The sequence below is a fragment of the Halichoeres trimaculatus genome, unplaced genomic scaffold, assembly GCF_033239565.1.
Source record: "Halichoeres trimaculatus isolate MK-OKI-2021-1 unplaced genomic scaffold, fHalTri1.1 fHalTri1_scaffold_11, whole genome shotgun sequence".
Taxonomy (NCBI): domain Eukaryota; kingdom Metazoa; phylum Chordata; class Actinopteri; order Labriformes; family Labridae; genus Halichoeres; species Halichoeres trimaculatus.
In genome coordinates this window covers 17624913-17645417 of record NW_027437189.1, presented here as the reverse complement: position 1 = coordinate 17645417, position 20505 = coordinate 17624913, and the positions used below count along the sequence as shown (strand labels likewise).

Sequence of the window (20505 nt, the reverse complement as noted above, 5' to 3'; positions counted from 1 at the left end):
CTGCCAAACATGATGGTCAACACCAGCCATGATAACAGGGATGCACCTTCACATCACAATTCTTTATTTAGTAGAAAGAAAGAAAGAAAGAAAGAAAGAAAGAAAGAAAGAATGGATGATAGAAAGAAAGAGAGAGAAATAGACAAAAAAAGATACGCCTCTGCAAATTGGTTGTCTAAATCTTAAATTTCAAATATCATTTTATGCATTTATTTAGTTAAAGAAAGGGTCAGACAAATTACAGCAATAGCTCAGCTGAATGCTTAATGTGTTGTCATTTCAAACCCCCCGAAAGGAACACGCTGGGTCCGTAAAAAAAAAAAAAAACCTCTTTTCTCTTAAATCTCAACACTCACACCCTGTCCAATTACCGTGACCATGGCAACTATCAGAGATTACTGCTTCCAGTCAGCACTGCATGGATGTTGAGCCCGTACCCCGCCCTCCCGCCCCCTGAACACACACACACACACACACACACACACACACACACACACACACACACACACACACACACACACACACACACACACACACGTGCCCGCATGCAAGTGCGCTCTGAATCGAATCTTGCTTGCACACGCTCCTCTCTGAGCGCGCTGCACTCTTACACACATCGGGCGTGAATTAATCCCTCTTTTTCTAGCCCTAGAAGCTAAATTGGTAACCCCAGCAACCAATCTGAAAGCTATTTTTAAAGGATAAAAGGCAATCCATTTTGTCATTAAGAAGTGAAGTTCAGGGGGAACACATCATGCAGGACAAAAAAAATGTCCAAACGCTGCGCTAATTAGTGGTCTCGTTTCTTATCCACAAAACATTATGACGTATTTTCTTGTGGCTGTAATTTGAATTATCGATTCCGGAAATATTTCTCAATAATGTTGATTTTATTTTGGTTTATGCAGTTTGGGGTGAGGCAGCATGTGTATTTTGCGTGCTTGCATTTCTGTGTGCGCGTGAGTGACATTTGCAGCCGATACACTAGACCACTGCGCCTCTGCGTTAGCCCGCGGATTGGGCATGTAATGGGGGAGGGAGATGCCTAAAGGACTCTCCCTATTTCTTCACTGCCCTACACACACACACACACACACACACACACACACACACACACACACACACACACAATACACGCGCACGCACATACCCCCAGACATGAATGACACACACTCACTAACAAACACTATGTTGGCCTGAACACAAATAGCAGCTGGCATAGCAGTCCAAGCCAAGCATGAAAATATGCGCAAGTTTTTCTGTCCTCTGGCTGGTTTCTAAATTTAGATCTCTCTGGTCCATGTAACGTTTTTTTTTTCAATGATACGCTCTATTATCTTATTCAAAATATTTTTGTCTGTCTGCATCATGAAAATATATGATACATTTTTCCAAAGGCTTTCAATCAATCGCAAACGTTTTCACTGCAAAGAAGTGGTTTTCAGTCCTTCGTCACAGAAGGCCTCTATTCTGCAAGCAGGCAGTAAAATTGATGACAGTTTTGTCCAACTTTGTCACAGAAGATTACGGAGGACGGAACGAGGTGGTTCGTATTCCTCAGGATTAGAGCAGAGGCGGAGAATGAAGTAGCCCATGTTTCTCCATAGTGCAGACCTTGATATAACGAAACCTTCCCAAGATAAACATAATTATTGATGTCATAAAATGCAATGCTTGCATGCTAAGTTAAATGAGATTATTCTTTTTTTTTGTCTTGCCGTTGTGTTTCACAGAAACGGGACCTAGGATCGGGGATCTTCTTGAGGAGCTGTCCGTGGTGCTGCCAGTGCGCCGCAGGAGGCCAGCTGCTGCATGTTCATCATATCATCAACGAGTTGCATCTTTTTACAGCTTGCTGAACATGCCCATCTGGAATCCAGCTGTTGTTAAGCAGAAACTAAAATTTAGGCTATTTATTATGGAAATAAAATGTAACCTCTAAATATGGCGCTAATTAAAGCGTTTGTTCAAGGCTATTTCTGTCAACATTTTGCCGAGGAAATAGAAATGCATACAAATATTTGAAAAGAAATCCGAAGACGAAGACAGCCACACTTAGCTCGAAATTTAAAATTAGAAATATAGGCTAATAAGGTAACATCGTTTCTGCAAAAGGCCCATGTATTTTTCCCGTACAGGCCCTTTGTTCTTTCTTTAAATATCATGAACTGTAGGCCTATTTTTAACTGTGGCCATTTTATTGAATGCATTAGCGTCGAAACGATGCTGCTAGTGTGCTTCAATTCGTTAAATTAGTTTGGTGGATAAACGAGCACAACGGGGGAACAGTTGGCATCATATTATTTAACGAAAACAGAAACCATGCTGACATTCGTTTGGGTACATTGATTTGCAGCACGTTTGCTCTATTCAAGGGAGCCACTGAGACCACAGTACAGGAATATTAAACAATCTTTGATTGAATTATTTTTCTTAGCCCTTAAACCTTTTATTTTTTCATGACTGGGCTTCATGCGGACAACATGACTTCTGCTGTTGGCAGTGTCTGTTGACCTTTTAACAAAAAGGGCTTGAAATCAGGTGAAATGTCCTCTCCTTGATCACTTCGAGTCAGATACGATTTTTCATCTCTCTCTCTCTCTCTCTCTCTCTCTCTCTCTCTCTCTCTCTCTCTCTAGCTTTCTCTTCTTTGCTTTTCGTGACGGTGACCCGCGCGCGCAGGCTCCTGTGTTGGCACGTGCACGTCTCTCTCGCTCTCTATCCCTCTCTCTCTCAGAGATCCCTGCGCTCCCGCGCTCACAGAACTCCTGACGGATCAGATTGAGGAAAAAAAGTCGTTTGTTTTTTAAGTCAACAAATGAAGAAATATTCTCGTTTTTGTCTCAGATTGGACGTTTCTTCGCTCACACATATGCAAAGGAGTGTTTTCTGAGGGAGTACTATGGCAGAGCAAGCCAAGAGGAACGGCTGAGGATCTTAAACGGTTTGGGTGAAACGGTTTGGCTGCCGTTAGAAGGTTGGTTAGCTTTGCGACGACACTGAAGAGGCAACAGGCATGGATGTACAGTAGCAGATGAATCGCAATTAAACCACCCTGCATGCAGCTGCTTCTCGGATTTTTGCTCCGCAATACCATTTCCAGTTGAAGACCATTTTCATCGCCCAAAGATGGCTCACCTAATACGACACAAGCTCACCAACAAGCTGACCAATGCGGCCCACACGGTGTCGAACAAATCTCAAGCCAAGGTCAGCGGGGTGTTCGCCCGACTGGGCTTCCAGGCCGCGACGGACGAAGAGGGTTTGGGTTTCGCCGAGTGCGACGACTTGGATTATGACTACAGGCAAGGGATGCAGATGGATGTCCTTCAGGGAGAAGAGGAAGGGGGGCACATGGAGGGAGAGGGGGAGCTTGAGGGAGACAGCCACTATCAGAGGGACGGCACTGGCCGGAGGCCTTCGTCCATGAAACCAAGCGCCTCACTGGATGTGGACAAACCAAAAATCACATCATGGGAAGCTGGCTGGAACGTCACTAATGCCATTCAGGTACATTGATTGCTTTGATGTTGTATTCGTGACAGTAGAGCGATCATGTGCTGCATGTGCAGGCCTTTGAGTGGAAAAAAAAGTCACCTTGAAGATTCTCTTATTCCCGATTAAAACAATTTTAAAATAGACATTTTTATATCATAATTTACTGATTTTGGGCCAATATTTTATAGAAGCTGTATGCGTTCACTTCTGTAGAATAATGAGACTTAACCACTGAAGACAGCTTATTAAAAGTGCTTAAATTATAGAGATTAAATACAGTTTAAAATCTAACGTGTTACATTTATGCATGCGGCTCTGCCTGTGCATCTTCGAAATTATTTATTCAAATCTTTTTATCAGATGAGCTGCAGGCCGGGCCTGCTTGACTCAGATAGCCCTGGGGCTGAATGGCTACCACATATTATCAACGTCTCAATCAAATTGTTGTTGCAGCCAAATGAATTTTGAAAATCTTTTCGACATCAAACCATTTAATTCTCATAGTCCAATCTAAGTGATGACGCGAGCGAGCAGAAGGCCTTTTCAAGGGCGATGGGACAGAGAAAATAATGGTGCGGTGCAGACACTGAAAATATAAATCGGTTGTGTTAAATCAAGCATTTCTGCTCATATCTCATTTTCTCATTGTTAAACTCCAAAATATCGTTTCTGTTATTGTTATTATGTAAGACATGAGCTTTGCGAGGCATTCATCGCATGCTTGGGTTGGCTCGACCTGTCACTGCGATGTGGGCCTTGTCCATTACCACTTATCTACGCCTCTCTTTCCGCAGGGTATGTTCGTCCTCGGCCTGCCGTACGCCATCCTCCACGGCGGCTACCTCGGTCTCTTCCTCATTATCTTCGCGGCTGTGGTGTGCTGCTACACCGGCAAAATCCTCATCGCGTGTCTATACGAGGAGAACGAGGACGGCATAAAAGTGCGCGTGAGGGACTCCTATGTAGACATCGCCAATGCTTGCTGTGCGCCCCGGTTTCCAGCGCTGGGTGGCCACGTTGTGAACGTGGCTCAGATCATCGAGCTGGTCATGACCTGTATTCTATATGTAGTGGTCAGCGGTAACCTGATGTACAACAGTTTCCCAGGCTTTCCTGTGTCTCAGAAAGCCTGGTCCGTGGTGGCCACACTAGCGCTCCTGCCCTGCGCGTTCCTGAAGAACCTCAAGGCTGTGTCCAAGTTTAGCTTGCTCTGTACCCTTGCACACTTCGTCATCAATGTTCTGGTGATTGCCTACTGCCTCTCCAGGGCGCGAGACTGGGCCTGGGAAAAGGTCAAGTTTTATATTGATGTCAAGAAATTCCCTATTTCAATCGGCATCATTGTGTTCAGCTACACCTCCCAGATCTTCCTCCCCTCCCTGGAGGGGAACATGCAGAAGCCTAGCGAATTTCACTGCATGATGGATTGGACACACATTGCAGCCTGCGTCCTCAAAGGCCTCTTCGCCCTGGTGGCCTACTTGACTTGGGCAGACGCCACCAAAGAGGTCATCACGGATAACCTGCCTTCAACTATCCGTGCTGTGGTGAACATCTTCCTTGTAGCCAAGGCGTTGTTATCCTACCCGCTGCCCTTCTTCGCTGCCGTCGAGGTTCTGGAGAAGTCTTTGTTCCAAGATGGTGGAAGAGCCTTCTTCCCTGACTGCTACGGCCCAACTGGACAGTTGAAATCGTGGGGTTTGGGCCTCCGAATTGCCCTGGTAGTATTCACCCTGCTGATGGCCGTCTTTGTCCCCCATTTTGCCCTCCTTATGGGTTTAACTGGGAGTCTGACTGGTGCTGGCCTGTGCTTCCTCCTGCCAAGCCTCTTCCACCTGAAGCTTCAGTGGAGGAATCTCATGTGGCACCATGTCTTCTTCGATGTTGCCATTTTTGTCATTGGAGGCATTTGTGCCATATCTGGCTTCATTCACTCAATTGAAGGTCTAATAGAGGCTTTCAGGTACAATCTCCATGACTGACAGCTCCAGTGATGACCTTTATTGAATGGAAACGCCCTCAAATGCCACACTCGATCTTATTCAAATATCACATTGACCACTTGACATAGAAGCTCATGAGGAGGATTATGTGTGTGAAATGTAGCCTACAACTTTTTTTTTTATTTTGCCTTCGTGATAATGTGCAATAATAAACTTTTCAATCATAGTGTAAAGTAGTGAAGTCATACCAGAAAACATGTTTTAATAAATGGACAGAAGTAACCTCTGCATGATTGGGGTGATGAGAAATATGCAGGCATTGAGACGCCTGCCTAGGCAGGCCCTGCAGTCGTCATGCAAAGTTGACAAAGATCCAGTGCAATGTCCACCACGGGTCTAACTGTGAGTGTGTTCGTGTTTATATCTGAAGAATGAAATATGTGGAAAAACAATGGTGTGAATATGTTACATGGTTTTGAGCTGCTTGACATATCGTTTATCCGACTTCAGAGAAAATACAAGACAGAGGAACCTGTCAGATCAGATGGCACTCTTTGGATTGAATAAATAACAAATTACTGATGTGTAGTTGTTTAAACAGTTAATTTTCAGTTTGTTTTGTGTTTTGATTTCGAGCTCATGCCGATAGTAGTCCTCGTTGGATTGTTTGTTTTCTTGATGTTCCAAGTGTCATACTGGATGAAGTGAATACAAAGTGCAAGCAAGTTGGTACTAATTGTGTAATATGAAAAATGTCTGTCGATAATATTCTCTTCCTATTGAACTTGTTAGTTGTGATTTAATGGAACTAATTATGGTGTGTGAGATTAAGAGTATATGTTGAATTAAGAGATAAATAAATGAAATATTTTATGGCTGGTGATTCTAAAGTTTCCTTGAATTATAAAGATAATTTAGGCCTTGATGGTTTTACTTTCACTTTGGTTTTTAGTGTTTTCCCCTGTTATGGGCTCTGGACTTAAAAAAGGTTTGTGAAACTTCATCTTTTTTAAACCATCAGTATGGATTTTTAAAGAAATAGCTTTCTGCAGCAGAAATCAAATTTTAGGGAGCCACATTTGCCAGTTTAATTAGATTTTGACAGCAGCTTTCAAAACATATTGTTACAGACTCACAGAAATGGCACTAGATATAGTTGCAGTTTGACGCCTGTGATACAGCACACTTTCAACACCTTTAAAATACCTCACACACACACGCACACACAAACACAAACACACAGCACCCATACTGTGACCTTTATATCAGATCATTAAAGCTGAAACAAAATTCAACTGAACAGTAGAGACCATTTTCACTTCCTTTTTCATATAAACCAAGCCATGTGATAACTCCAGGAGGATGATCACATGTCATTCCAAGAAATGACATTTTTGGTCTCTGATCAAATGTTCACCTATTTTGCAAAACATTAATAATAGCTGTTTATCTTAAGGTGATTGGTTGTTTTTTTAACTTTCATACACAGGTGTTAGAAAAATACAGTTCTTCCCTCTCAGGTTAATCTCTTTTTTTTTTTAAATGTCTAATTAGATTTAGAATTCTGTGTTTTCACATCTCTATTCTGACGGTTAATTTGGTTAACACTGCTGGTGTCAACCAAAGAGAATCATACAGTAAATGTTTGAATCAAACTCGAGCCCAGACCTGTTCCAGTCTATTTTGGGTTGTCAGTAAGTTTCACTTCACCATAATACAGGAAGCAAGAGCTGGGGCAAACAATAGCCAAGACGTGTTCAGAGAAACTGCAGACTTCAGTGGCGAACTAACAGACTGACAAGGTGGTGAATCTACTGAGACCTACTGTAATTCAGGTATGTGTCATAATATTCCTAGATAAGCTTGTGTTGACCATTTTTGATCTTCAAATTTATGTTTCAGCCTAAAAATGGGAATGTCTCAAGGATTCTTTTTGTAGCCTTTAGGTGTATTTGGTACTGTAACACCACATGGACTCCAGGACGATGCTTCTATCTGTGAGTGGGGTGCTTGTTCTCATTTCTTTGGCCTGTGGAGAGAGCCCTGCAATACAACTCATTCTTAACAACAAAGGACTTCAGTACGGTAAGATGTTTTTTTCAGAGCTAATTTAACTCAGCAAGGTACTACATCATGAATACTAACACATGCAGATGGTTGCTGTTTCTCAATGAATGTTTTTTAGAAATGAAGTCAAACTCTGAGATGAGGATGTGACCTTAGCTCATTTATAGCTTTTTTGTGTGCTGTCGGCCCCAGGAAAACACATAGGGGCAGGGTGGATCCAGGATAAGTTGGAGCTTGTCACTCTTCCTGATATAAGTGGGGAAGTTGGCGTTGGGATCTTTGGCACCGTATCCTACACACTAACTGGGTAGGATTAGATTTCTTATTTAATTATTTTGAGATGTATTTTTCTTGCAGTTCAGTTTACAGGTGTATGTTCTTGGGTAGGATTGACTGTCCCTAACAAGTTAGCTCATTAAAATTAGCAGCATTTTAGATAAAAAGCCATGTCTCTGACCTGTGTAACAGTCTATAAGCACATAATGCTTATTGCTGATGTATTTCAGCTGACCTACTCAAAAAGAATTTGGATCTCTATCACTGTACCTGCTGAAATGCATCTCTGCTCTCCCTGTGTGCACCAGGATCACCATAAAAAAATGTGACTTCCCTGAGCCATCTGCAGAGTTTTATCAAGATGCCCCAGGATTCAAGACATCCACCATGGGCCTCAGTGTTGCAATTGAAGGTGGATGGAGGACACGTTACGGCATAATGCAAGTTTTCTTTAATTTCTGCCCCAGCTTTACAGCCACTAAACCACACCTGTTCATTTAGGTTTATGGTAACGTTTGGTTAGATGAAACATAAACCTGTAGAGCACCGGGTGTAATCTTTAAATAGACTTTCACAAAATGTATACATCATTTAGTTGAAGTGTTGAAGTTAATTCAAATAGAATCGTGAAAAAAATGTGCATAAAGACAGAATGAGGAAGTGATAAAAAAAGGTTCCACTTCAAAGTTTTCTGTGCAGTTGATTTTATCTGAGGACCTTTGTTTAAGGAAATGTAACACTTTTAAAGACACACTGTCTCAAATACAGTATGAGCCTGCATTCTTGTGATGAACAGGATTTAATTTTATGATTTGATTTAGATACCTTGGCCAAGAACAGTGATGGCTGTGTGATTTTTAACACTATTTGGTCAAGTGACAAATCATTTTTAACCAAACTCAAACTTTAAGGAGAAATAAACCAGTGTATGTGGTGTCCTCCTGTTCTGTTCCTAAGAGCCAAAAGTGTCATATGGAATAAAAAACACACACAAATGTTGACTTAATATATGTGGGAAAAAAAGTAACAACCACTTTGGATACTGTTATGCTGATGCAATGGTCTGCATTACTTAGAACCACATCACCTATGACATGGATCGATAAATCCTCAGTGAAATTTAAAGTAAATAAGAAGCTAGGGCTGAGACGATATGCTTTTCTCCTGATTCAGTTCTTCACAGGTTCTGGGGTGCTGATTTGATTTAAACCACCATTCTTCGATATTTCTGTTTGTTTTTTTAACACCAGACCATGAGACAAAAAATCAAACGATGATGATGTCTACAGACCTTTTCAGGAGTCATATTTTCCCCAGAAATGAACATCACATATAAGTCAGTTTTTAGGATTTGTTCAGGGGATCTCACATCATGTTGCTAGATAGTAAAAAAAAAACAACACACATTTTGCCCTCTGCTGGAGGAAAATGACAACTCTTTCCAACCCAGCGTATACATGAAGACTAAAATGAAGAATTTAATTTAAAAAAAAAAAACAACAACAACCGGTGATTTAAAAGCTGTAGAATCCTGATACTTATGTTTCAGAATCCCACAAATACTAAAGAGTGAGATGAAAAGCAGATTGTACCACTCCTTTCATTTGAATCAGATGTGTTTTATGATACACATTCTGCTTCATGAACACATTGCTTTTGCTGTGTTTTTCAGACGTGACCATGGATCATTCCAAATGGCTTTGTTTAATGTCGACGTGACCTCTGTTGTGAATCTGGGAAAAGATCCTGATGGGCATCTAATGGTCACTAGTGGTGGCTGTGCTGCTCGAGTTGGGGATATAAACATTCACTTACAAGGTGGAGCCAGGTACAGTAGAACAATGGGGAGGAAGGGGAAGCAAATCTTTTGTGATTTCAAAATATCAAGCCTGAATTATTATTTGTCAATAGCTGGATCATCCAACCCTTTTTGGATCATTTTAAGGGACATATCAGAGGTGCATTGGAGGACAAAGTAAGTGTTCTTCTGTATCAACTTGAGTTGTGGTCTATCCTCTATGATCATCAGAAAATGCGTATGGGATAAATATTCTGGTTTCTAGAAGTGAGCACATTACACCAACATGCATTGTGTTTCTTTGTAGATCTGCCCTGCTGTTGAGGAATACATTCTTAACTTGGAGTACCATCTACAGGCCATGAACGGTACTGTAAACAGGCCTTAAAAGCCCACATTTGAAAAACATTACGATGGCAGCTGAAGAATACTTTACATAAAGCCCCAAATATAAATGTAGTTAGTAATAAATGTATTAATTCATTCTTTAATTTAATTTTTTAATCCATTTATACATCCATTTATTCTATCTGTTATCTCTATTCTATTAGTTTCCTTTAATGTGAATCAAGACCTTACTTTTGACCTGCCTCTCAGCGGCTCACCCATCATTGATGCTTCAAGCCTGAATCTGGGTCTCAAGGTGAGGACCCACACACTCGAGAAGCCTCATATAATGTGTTTCATGCTGTGTAAGGTCCCCTGACTATTGGCTACGTTACCCATGCTGCTCTTGTAAACACGTGCCTTTAACGCTTTTAAAAATCAACACATGCATTCAATCGTTTGCATCTCTCAATTCAAAGGGAGAGTTTTACAGCACCAAAAGTCCCACCGAACCTCCCTTTAAGGCTCAGCCTTTCACCATGCCTGAACAGCCAAGCTACATGTTGCTGATGGGCCTTTCTGAATTCACTCTGAATTCAGCCTCATATGGATACTACTCAGCTGGCCTGCTCAAAGCCATCATCAATGACAGCATGGTAAGGAGAAAAGTCAGAAGGTGGAAGAAAGCAGAGAATTAAAGCTTATTAAATAAGCAAAAGAATTAAAGCATTAAAGTTTGACAGATCATTTCTTGCAATCTTGTCATCAGACCAATCTATTTTTGTCCTGAACAAGGTCTCTGATTATTCCTTCAGATACCCCCACGCTCTCCTGTGCACCTAAACACCAGCTCAATGGGGCAATTTATTCCTCAGGTAAGTTTATCCATATAAATTTTAATATGGTCAACACTGGAGTCTAATCAGTTTAAATTTAGATATAGGTCTCTTGTTACTATGCCTTAAAATGACACAAATCCAACATCAACAAACTTGATCATGGGCATGAAAACAGCAGGGAAATGGAGCTCCTCCTAAAAAATGCCCTGTGTGGATAAGACTTCTGTGTTTGTAGTAGTAATATCATTATCAGTTCTGTGTATGTGGAAAAAGTTGCTTCGATGGAAGTTGAAGGACATAACAGTTGACAAACAGTTTTATAAAATAAAGTGAATCAGTGATTAGCTTCATCAATAGTATGCAATGCAAGTTGTGCTATTAATTAAGTAACAAAAGGAAAAACTGATGCTACAGCAGTACGATCACATATCAAACACACTTCATCCAGCATTCTTAAAAATGAAAACCTATTAAAACCCTCTCATCTCCTTTTATTCTTATCCACACCCCTCCATCTTCCTCTTTACACAGAGCCCTAATGGGCGTTCAAACATGAGTAACAGCAAATCAATAAATTACTAACAATTGCTTCCCGTTGGTGTTGTGGTTTATACTGGTGAAGAAGTCGTTATTATTCTTTCATTTTCACTCCTTATGAACATGGAATTAGTTCTTTATTTAAACTTTATTTCCCTCTTTCTACAGCTTCCCAAACTTTTTCCAGACCTGCTGATGAATCTACAGGTTTATGCCAGAGAACTTCCTCTGTTTGCCTTCCTGCCTGGTGTTGTTAAACTGGGCTTCCAGGGGGGCATAAAAGCTTTTGCCATTCAGGCAAATGGCACTCAGACCCCACTGTTCAAACTCAATGTTGTGAGTATATTTTTGTTTGCAGCCTTTAAACAAACCACAATGAATCGATGATCTGAGATCTCTCTGACAATACAACAATGAATGTATATGTGAAAAACAACCAAGAGATCCTCATAATGATCCCTTCAGTGTTTGCAGTGAAGCTTTCTTTCTTTCAGGACTCAAATTTCAGCAGTGAAGTGTGGATTGCTGATGGGAAATTGAAAGGCTCTATAAAAATGAATAAGTAAGTGCACACATATTTGCACACATACAGCCAAGTGTGAGTTTGACAAAGCGAATGTTCTGCAATAATATCTTTTTTTTTTTTCAAAGTTTCACTCTCAAGCTGGCAGCAAGTGAAGTGGGACCCTTTAAGGTACAGTTCTAAAAAAACTATTTCATATTTTAACAAATTAATAACAAATTAAATGCTCAATATGGGGACCAAACTTTGACTTTGGATTTCATGTTTCTCTATAGACTGAAAAGTTGGAGAAGTTAGGTGGAATGGTAGCATCATTAGCTGTGGCTAAACTGAATGGTAAGCCCTTCTTCATTTGAAATTTTTTTTTTTTTACATCTTTTATTCTTTTTTTATCTTCTGTACGAGCAGCTGATAAGAATAAGTCTTACCCTTCTACATAATTACAGCTTCTTCTTTATTATACTCTTTGAGCTTACCGCTTTGACTATTGTAAAGAGCTATAGAAATAAATATTGATGGATTGATAACTTCTCTAGCCGAAAATATTCATAGTGAAATTGTTAAATCTGTTACAGCCAACTAGAACCATTGTTTGAAAAATCTCTTTCTACACATGTGACTGTCTGTTTCAGGGAAACTGGGTGAAGGTGTTGTTCTACCCAGAATGAAACACGCACAGCTAGTCAACACAGCTCTGAAGGTGGAGCAGGTGAGAAACAGAAAAACAAAGAAAACACACTAATACATTTTTAAAATGTTCCGGTTAGTTCTGACCAGTGTCTTATTTTCCAACAGGGATTCGTAGCTGTTTTTTCAGATGCTCAGGTGCTGCTGACAGACAGAGGCTTCAATTAACACACAGACCTGTCAAACACTGCCACATCAAACAGGGACACTCTGCATCTCAGTTCAGACCTGCTTTTTTAAAAAAATCTAAAAACGTGTTGGATTTGTGCCTTGCCCATGAAAATGTTGCTTCTGCAGAAAACTTAAAGCTTAATCTACCTGCCTGACTTCACTGTATGTTTCCTTGCACATAAACATGTAGTCTTCATACCAAATCAACACTGATCAAACCTTAAGCTGAACTTCACTAATGCTGGTAAAGTTGTGTGAATTCTGTCTGATCATTTATGCCCAACAATATATTTCAATTAAATACTTTTTAATGCATTCAGATTTGTACAAGTTCATCGTTTATTATGATTCACTTACAAGAAATGCACCACTCTACTGTTATTAATATTAACACCACACTGATTTGACTCACTGGAGTACGCTTGAATATGGTGAGGACTGATTCTGATTAACTTTAACAAACCTTGAGTAGGTTTAAGTATTTCCTGTTTCTTTACCTGAGAATAAATCTGTTATTTAGTAAATCCAATTTAAAGCTTTTGTCAATATGTTTCACCAACATTTACCTTTTCTATACACATCTCCAAGTCAAAATTGTCAGGATTGGGGTCAAGCCTGTTTGCTCATTTGACTAAAGCCAAAACCAGAGATTGTGAAAATTTGCCTTTAACTAAAAGAACAAATTGACTTTAGACCTTCTTCTAAACTAACAGGTTTTGTTTGTAATTGAATTATTGGAGGTTTGCACTGCTTCATGAGGAAGCTGAAACATTTTATTGAAAACTTCTGCACCAAATTCATGAAACAATGACATCTCTTTATTTTGAAACATTTCAGTGTGCATTTGTTAGATTCACAATGTTCACATTCTTGGAATGTAACACCACCAAAATATAAATACAAGCTTATTTACAGCCGCTGTTCCAAAAATGTTCCCCACAGAACAACATCGCTATGTAATCATGAGAGCAGACACTGTGTGACACTGATCACCTGATAGGTCAGTGAGGGCAGCTGATAGCGCTTCAGACTGAATGATCCTGAATGGATGACACATAAGATTGAACACCTGTTGACCAAATATAACTAAGTTTTAAAAACAAAACTAAAGAAAACGGACGTGAAAGGAAGTAAAGTCATGTTGACATCTAATGAGCTGAAACCAAAAGTTGAGAACAGACACCTACTGTGGAGCATTTTGGAAGATCTGTGATGCTTTATCACTTCAACAAAGCCTCCCAGCAGGACTCTGGGTATTGAGTTATAAAAAGGGAAACGGGGAAGAGTTGTCTTCTACCTCTCAATGTGGTCATTAGAAAGATAAAAACAAGGGGAGCAAACTATTATCTACTATGCAGCACCTGAGAGCCTACTATAGGAAAAGCACAAGCCAAGAGCTTCAAAAATCAGTCAGTTCAACCTTAAGTTTTTGTTGGTTCTTCAGTTTAAATACACTTTGGCAAATACTCTTTGTGGACATTAAGAAACAGAACGGGTTTTCTATGATCATGACTTAAGGTTGTTAATGGAGTCATCCTGAACAAACTAACCTCAAACCAAAACCATGTAGCATTCCTCTTAGAAAACCTGTGAATGTTAATGACACATTCAACACTACTGTGGATGCCAACATTTGCACAGTGCTATTATGAGTTTGGCATCTTTGTTAATATCAAAAATGTATTCCACTGGTTAATTATTAAGTTTTAAATAAGTTAGACATTCAAGTATAAACCATTTTAGACTGTAACACTTTCCGACAGAATACATCACATCAGTGTGACAGAAAACACTGTGAGAAGAGGGTTTCCCAAAAGCAAGACAATGGTACTGAAGTCAAGTCCCGAATTACCTTTAGAATACCAGTAAGTGGGGAAAAACAGTATTTGAAACAGAGGTACCAAAGGTGCTCTTAATGAATTATTAGCTAGAACACTTGTGGCAAATTCCTTGGCTGGACTTCCTGGTTGTTTTAAATGCAATTACGTGTCACTTCCTTGCTGTGCTGTGAAAGGCAAGAATTCTGGTTTATGGACTCTCATCAAACACCCAAAAGAGTCAGGTAGTGGAAAGAAAATACTCACTGAGGTTATCAGCTACTCTGTGTTTGTCGAATACCAGCAGGGGGCTTTAAAACACAACTGACAGCTGCTGAAGCATACAACTCAAAGCTGATTTTACAGTTTTTCGCAGCCTGTTTGCAGGAGTGGGTGTTTGGTCTTCAGATATTTTGGTCAGTTTGGATATACTAAGTGATGTCAGCCATCTAAAAGAGGAAAAGCAGAGTGACTTTGTTTCAGGGGCTAAGAGTACCTAACTTGTTGAAAAGATCTGCTAACAGTTTAAGAACATAAAAGAGGGTTTTAGAGGATTAGGGTGAAGGAGAGACGGCAGTAAAGAGAAAACTGATAAAAAACTACATTGAGGCACAGTGTGATTTTATAAGAGCTTAGACATCACAAGACCGAGTCTTATGAGCTTCAAGTGCAGATCCACTCAACCCTGTGTTTTAACTACCATCAGTTCAGCACTTCCCGTCACTACCCACACTGGCGAGGATTACTGTGTGGACATCAGGGAAGTGACAATCAGGAGTAGTGTTTGTGATGTTCAAACAAAATCAACAAACACTCAGCTGAAGGTCGGTGTTGGGATGCAGTGTGCTGACAGGCGAGGTGAAAGGAAATGTTAGACAGGTCCATTGGTTCATGATAGTGGAGTGGGCAGCAGAAGAGGCTGGGATCATTTATCTGCCACAGCTGCCGCCATGGGAACACGTAGGCCGCCACAAGCCGTTGCAGCAAACTCTCCAATTTCTGTGTTTAATCGTCTGATGACCCACTCCATCGCTTCTCGACCCTGAGACACACAATGGGTTGTTTTACGCATTATGTACAGTTACAAGTGTACAGTTACTACAAAAATGTTATAATTTCTAGACTAATGTGAAGGTTTTCTGGGTACTCACCTTGCCAGCGTTGACAGAGATGGTCTTCGCCATTAAACTCTCAAGGTAGCTGCTTAGACTGACTCCTTTAACACTGATCAAAGCTTCCTGGGTCAACACCGTCCTAGACACAGAAGTTAACAAACATCAGGTGTCAAACATCCCTTAAACAATGCAAAGAATGTAAAATATATGTGTGCACCCATTATTCAATACTGTGACCAAATAAACATTGAGTTATCTACAACCGCAATTCTTAAAAAAGTGGGACATTGTGTACAAATGTAAATAAAAACAAGATGCAATTATTCACACCCGTTTTTTCACAATAGAGTGAGACATTTTACCATTTCATTTTAAATATTTTCAAATCTTGAATTTGATAGCAGTAACACCTTGACAAAAAGTTGAAACTGGAGTACAAAAAGGCTGAAAAAATAAGTGCTTCAAATGAGAAACAGTTTGAGGAGCATTTTTCAAATTATTTGGTGAACTGGCAACAGGTCAGCAAGATGACAGGGTATAAACAGAGCTTCACAGACAGGCTGAGTCTCCCAGAATTATAAGGGGGCAAAACTTCACCAGTTTGTGAAAAACTGTGGAGCAACTTCAGAAAAGTATTCCTCGGCTGAAAGACTTTGAACATCCTGACATCCTCAGCTCGTAATGTTAACAAAAGATTCCCACAGAAAATATCGTGAAAACAAAGGCTTATGAGATTTGCAAATCTCTGTATCTTGTTTTTATTTACATTTTAGACAACTTATCAACTTTTTTGGAATTGAGATTGTACTACTTCAGGTCACTATTGTAAAACAGAATTTGTTCTTAATGGCGCAGTTGGTAAAAAGATAAATAAATAAATAAACCCTAATCAACCGTATGTTAACCTTGATAAAGAACACAGGTGGCATTTACTTTTCAGGATCCTGAGGATGTGGCTTATACGTCAACTTCTCATCCACAGATACAAGGTTAGTGAAGGAAATCTGATTGGATGAAGAAAGAAAATACACATCAGCTCTGTTAATAGACACTAAATCCTGGCTTTCTTGCAATTCACCAAAGCTGAAGTGTCACTCTGAATTAATAACTGCTTATACAAGAAGTGTCTTGTCAATAAACCATGACATCACAACCTACATTTGTAGATTTCAGCTCAAAAGTCTTCTCTTTTGGGTCCACCACTGAATGTTCTTGAACATAAGTGCACGTTCTTGTTACTCCAATGATCTGCAGGAAAATGACACAAAATCCAAATTGATTGGCCATTATGCAATTTGTTATAATCAGTGCCCACATAAAGAGAACAATCTTACCACAGAATAGGTATCAGTGAGATGAACCTCTAACACTCTGCCCCTTTAATAAATGGTCAAAGACACCCAATACTATATTCAACAAAACTAATCTGCCATACAAAATAATTCAATTGATTATTATAGTAAATTAGTCTGATGATGTTTTATGAAAGGTGGTTTTGGATTACATGTGCTTCTGTGACTTAAAGTAAAGAAAGCTGGACACTGTATGCTTTGACAGCCTATTCTTCTCCGTAACCCCCTTCCCTCACAGCTGAAGTTCTTCCTCCATCTGGAAACTTACAGACTTTGCCATGGCGGGGAGCCCCCATTCTGTGCTCAGAAGTCTAGTGCTGTGTAACCGTCCCTGTGTGTCCACATTTCTGTCGAGGACGTCCACACCAAACACACTTGGGTTCATTGGGTTGGGGTACTTCTGCATTGCTGCATTTGTCACCGTCTCCCATGGATGGCTGTTAGAAAACACATTGAGATCAACAATTGTCTAATTTACACAAGCCATTTAAAGGGGGTATGAAGACTGCCTGTAAAAGCTAGGGTTGTGCCGGGAAAAAAACACAGTATACCATGAGCACTTGACTCTGAGTGAGGCATGAGTTTGTTGTGAAGCAAATGAAGGGAGAGCAGATCTTCTATTAAACGCTACTTTTCTTTATTCTCAATAGGATTGGGTACCTTTCACATTTGAAACGATACGGTACCGATGCCCGGTACCTGGCAATCGGTACCGGTACTCAGGGGTATCAATTTTCGGTACTTTTTTGTGTTTCTGTGGTAATAAATACCAATTTGTTTAGTAATAAAATACATATTTTTTTGACTACACATATTTATTCTTCATTAAATAACCTTGCAATGCTGTGTTCATGTCCAGCATGGAAACCTGGCTGCCCTTCCACTTCCTCACAGTCACAAGTATGCATTTAGGTACCTAAACATGGTACCTTTTGATTTTACATGAACCGGTACCCGGTACTTTTGACGGAAATCGGTCGGTACCTATAAAAGTACCTAATTTGGTACCCATCCCTAATTCTCAACAACTTTTTACTGGATACAATGCGACAAGGTTAATATGTTTACAGTTACATAGCGCTGTTGTTTGAAACGTGACAACAAGCAAACTTTGTAAACTCAGTTTGTATCATAGATAAGTAACCAGCTACATTTAGCGCTACTCACAGCCTGGTGCTCTGAGACATGTCCGTAACTTCCAATGTTAGTGGTTATCCAGCACTCATCTACCGAGCAAAGCAATCATCACCTCACTCTTCATTTTATCGATAGACTCTCAAGTTTGAGCAGACCACTGCAGAATAACTGCTGCATGTGGCTTAAAATAAACATTAACACAAACAGCTTAGCCCTTTTAGCCTTTAACTAATTTATATATTTGGTGACAAGAGAAAAAGCGGCAATCACATTTATGGATTACAGCGCTGTGGAATTTCTATAAGTATCCTGGCTTTACGAGGTGGGAAGAGGCCAAAGCCTACGGTGGCCGGTAGGTGTCAGCCAACTTGCAAAAGTAACAACAAAAATGAAAAACAAAAAACACAAATGCATAAGCCACAACACAACGGAAGTACAGTCACAACGGAAGTTAAAAGGACAGATATTGGAGAAAGAAAAGTTGTGAAAGTAAGAAAATTATTGTTTTCTTTTTTATCCTCAGCTTTGATAAAAATATCTCTGATGCTTAAGTTATTAATTCAGAAAGCTAAATATAAGATGATGTGTTTTTCCAGCTATTTTAATCATGGATGAAGTTAAAAAAAGATAATCATTTACTTACTTTCACAACTTTTCTGTGTCTGTTGGGATAACTAACCTCTTTTAACTCCTGTTGTGGCTATAATTCCGTTGTGTTGTGGAGTTGCATTTGTGTAGTGACTTTTGCATTCTTATTTTTGCTCTTGCATTTCTGTTGTGTTTTTTGCATTTGTGTTTTTGCTCCTGCATTCAGCTTTTGCAAATCGTCTGACACCCACCGGCCACCGTACAAAGCCCAGAAAAAAAGTCGTCATTACTGCATAGACTGTATACATTGAAATTGTATATTTATATATGTATGTATATTGTATATAAGTATATATATGACATTACAGTCATTTCTGACACAAAATATAGTCAATGAAGATAACAAACTCAAACGCACTATATTTCGCCGGCAGATATCCTCAAGGAAACATGACAACTTCACGGATTATTCTAAAATTTTACATACATATGTTTCAAACAATCATTGGGTCAATTGGACTTTGTAAAATAAATAAACAGTATTGAATGAACAAAATGGAGGAGACAGGAACGCCCCCTTGGTAGACCACTTCCATTGTACTATAACTTCTGGTATCAGACAAAATGTACCCGTATTTAACAACTACAAGTTTATATACAGCTTTCAGATAATTCGAATATATGTATATATGAGTACATATAATACAAAACCTGACTGAATAATCTGTTCCCGGGTGGTGCTTAGTGTCTGGAGGCAACCAGACTGTTATGTAACACCCGATGAACGGTACATGACACTTATATCACTTGAACGATGAGGCTTGTCTCAGTGTTAAGCCAAAGCTCCCAGATGCCTGCACCACATATTAAGCTATGACTGATACATTACAATAAAAATAAACCAAATCGTGAGGTTTAAAAAAATGCAGCTATCCCACAGATAACCGACTTTAGCCGATTGGCTAACGTCCCCCGCACACAGCTAGCATTTGAGTAGAACTAGTTAGCTTGAACAATTTAGTTGTCAAACACAGAAATGACCAACTTTTACTACATAATCCAGTATTTATAATTCAAATACCATGGCGGCAGCTGAACACATTTACTACAAAGGCAAATGGATGAGCGAAATAGTGTTGGGTGGTGTAGCTAGAGACTCTCATAAAAAGCTCGCATGCAACCTTAACTTAGCTGCTAGGGGGGGGCTAGCAGCTGTGATCCGGACAGTATGTAAAGTCCGTAAAAACTACCGATGCGACGGAAAAGCTGTGACTTAACAGGCATACTTCAACAAGAAATTACCACAGAGACAAAACCACTCACTTGAAAATGTGCTCTGACGCCCAGATCTTCATTTTAGAGGCTTTTCTGTCAGAGCTCGGGAGCCGGCGACTGATGACAGCGTGACCGCCGTGTGAGGAAGGAGGGAGGTCTCGAAAGAGATCACTTTTGACAGAGTCACAGCAGCAACACTCCCCCTGGTGTCGCAAACAAGTTCACCAACTCATATTAAACAATCTAGATCAGAAAACTTTTCTCTTTTCTTTTTTTTTTCTTTTTAAATTGACTTTGCTCTTTAATAAAACTGCCATTAGTGTAAGAGTTGTCCAGTACAGTTGCCAATGGGAATATTAGACTAATTTTAAACATTAAGGTATGTTAATCAATATTCTTACCACTTTTTTGTTTAATAATTCCAACATTTTCGAACAAATGCATCACAAATGCAACCCAATGGGCAGCAGTGGTTGGATTTCTTAGCTTTTTATTTCTTAAAACTATACAACCTCAGACCTGTCACTTTCCTGAAATCAGTCGCGGTATCTGAAA

At 39.7% G+C, this 20505-nt stretch overlaps 3 protein-coding genes across 3 annotated transcripts; 2 read left to right on the top strand and 1 right to left on the bottom strand.

Moving 5' to 3' along the window:
- Positions 1 to 2685: 2685 nt before the first annotated feature.
- LOC141799473 (vesicular inhibitory amino acid transporter-like) lies at positions 2686 to 6317 on the top strand. Its single transcript, XM_074681717.1, has 2 exons — positions 2686 to 3510; positions 4293 to 6317. Exons 1-2 carry the CDS (start codon positions 3130 to 3132, stop codon positions 5478 to 5480), a joined length of 1569 nt encoding a protein of 522 aa, XP_074537818.1. The 5' UTR covers positions 2686 to 3129; the 3' UTR covers positions 5481 to 6317.
- An 848-nt stretch (positions 6318 to 7165) lies between these two features.
- On the top strand, positions 7166 to 13132 carry bpifcl (BPI fold containing family C, like). Its single transcript, XM_074681884.1, has 16 exons — positions 7166 to 7276; positions 7381 to 7526; positions 7701 to 7815; positions 8093 to 8224; positions 9457 to 9612; positions 9696 to 9759; positions 9890 to 9950; positions 10134 to 10225; positions 10389 to 10565; positions 10725 to 10784; positions 11454 to 11621; positions 11780 to 11847; positions 11937 to 11979; positions 12084 to 12144; positions 12441 to 12517; positions 12604 to 13132. Exons 2-16 carry the CDS (start codon positions 7412 to 7414, stop codon positions 12661 to 12663), a joined length of 1449 nt encoding a protein of 482 aa, XP_074537985.1. The 5' UTR covers positions 7166 to 7276; positions 7381 to 7411; the 3' UTR covers positions 12664 to 13132.
- A 330-nt stretch (positions 13133 to 13462) lies between these two features.
- Positions 13463 to 20143, bottom strand: LOC141799598 (PRELI domain containing protein 3B-like). Its single transcript, XM_074681885.1, has 6 exons — positions 19999 to 20143; positions 17219 to 17387; positions 16757 to 16846; positions 16532 to 16602; positions 15635 to 15737; positions 13463 to 15525 (listed from the first exon to the last, which is right to left on the bottom strand). The coding sequence occupies exons 1-6, from the start codon at positions 20028 to 20030 to the stop codon at positions 15409 to 15411; spliced, it is 582 nt and encodes a 193-aa protein (XP_074537986.1). The 5' UTR covers positions 20031 to 20143; the 3' UTR covers positions 13463 to 15408.
- Between the last annotated feature and the right edge of the window lie 362 nt (positions 20144 to 20505).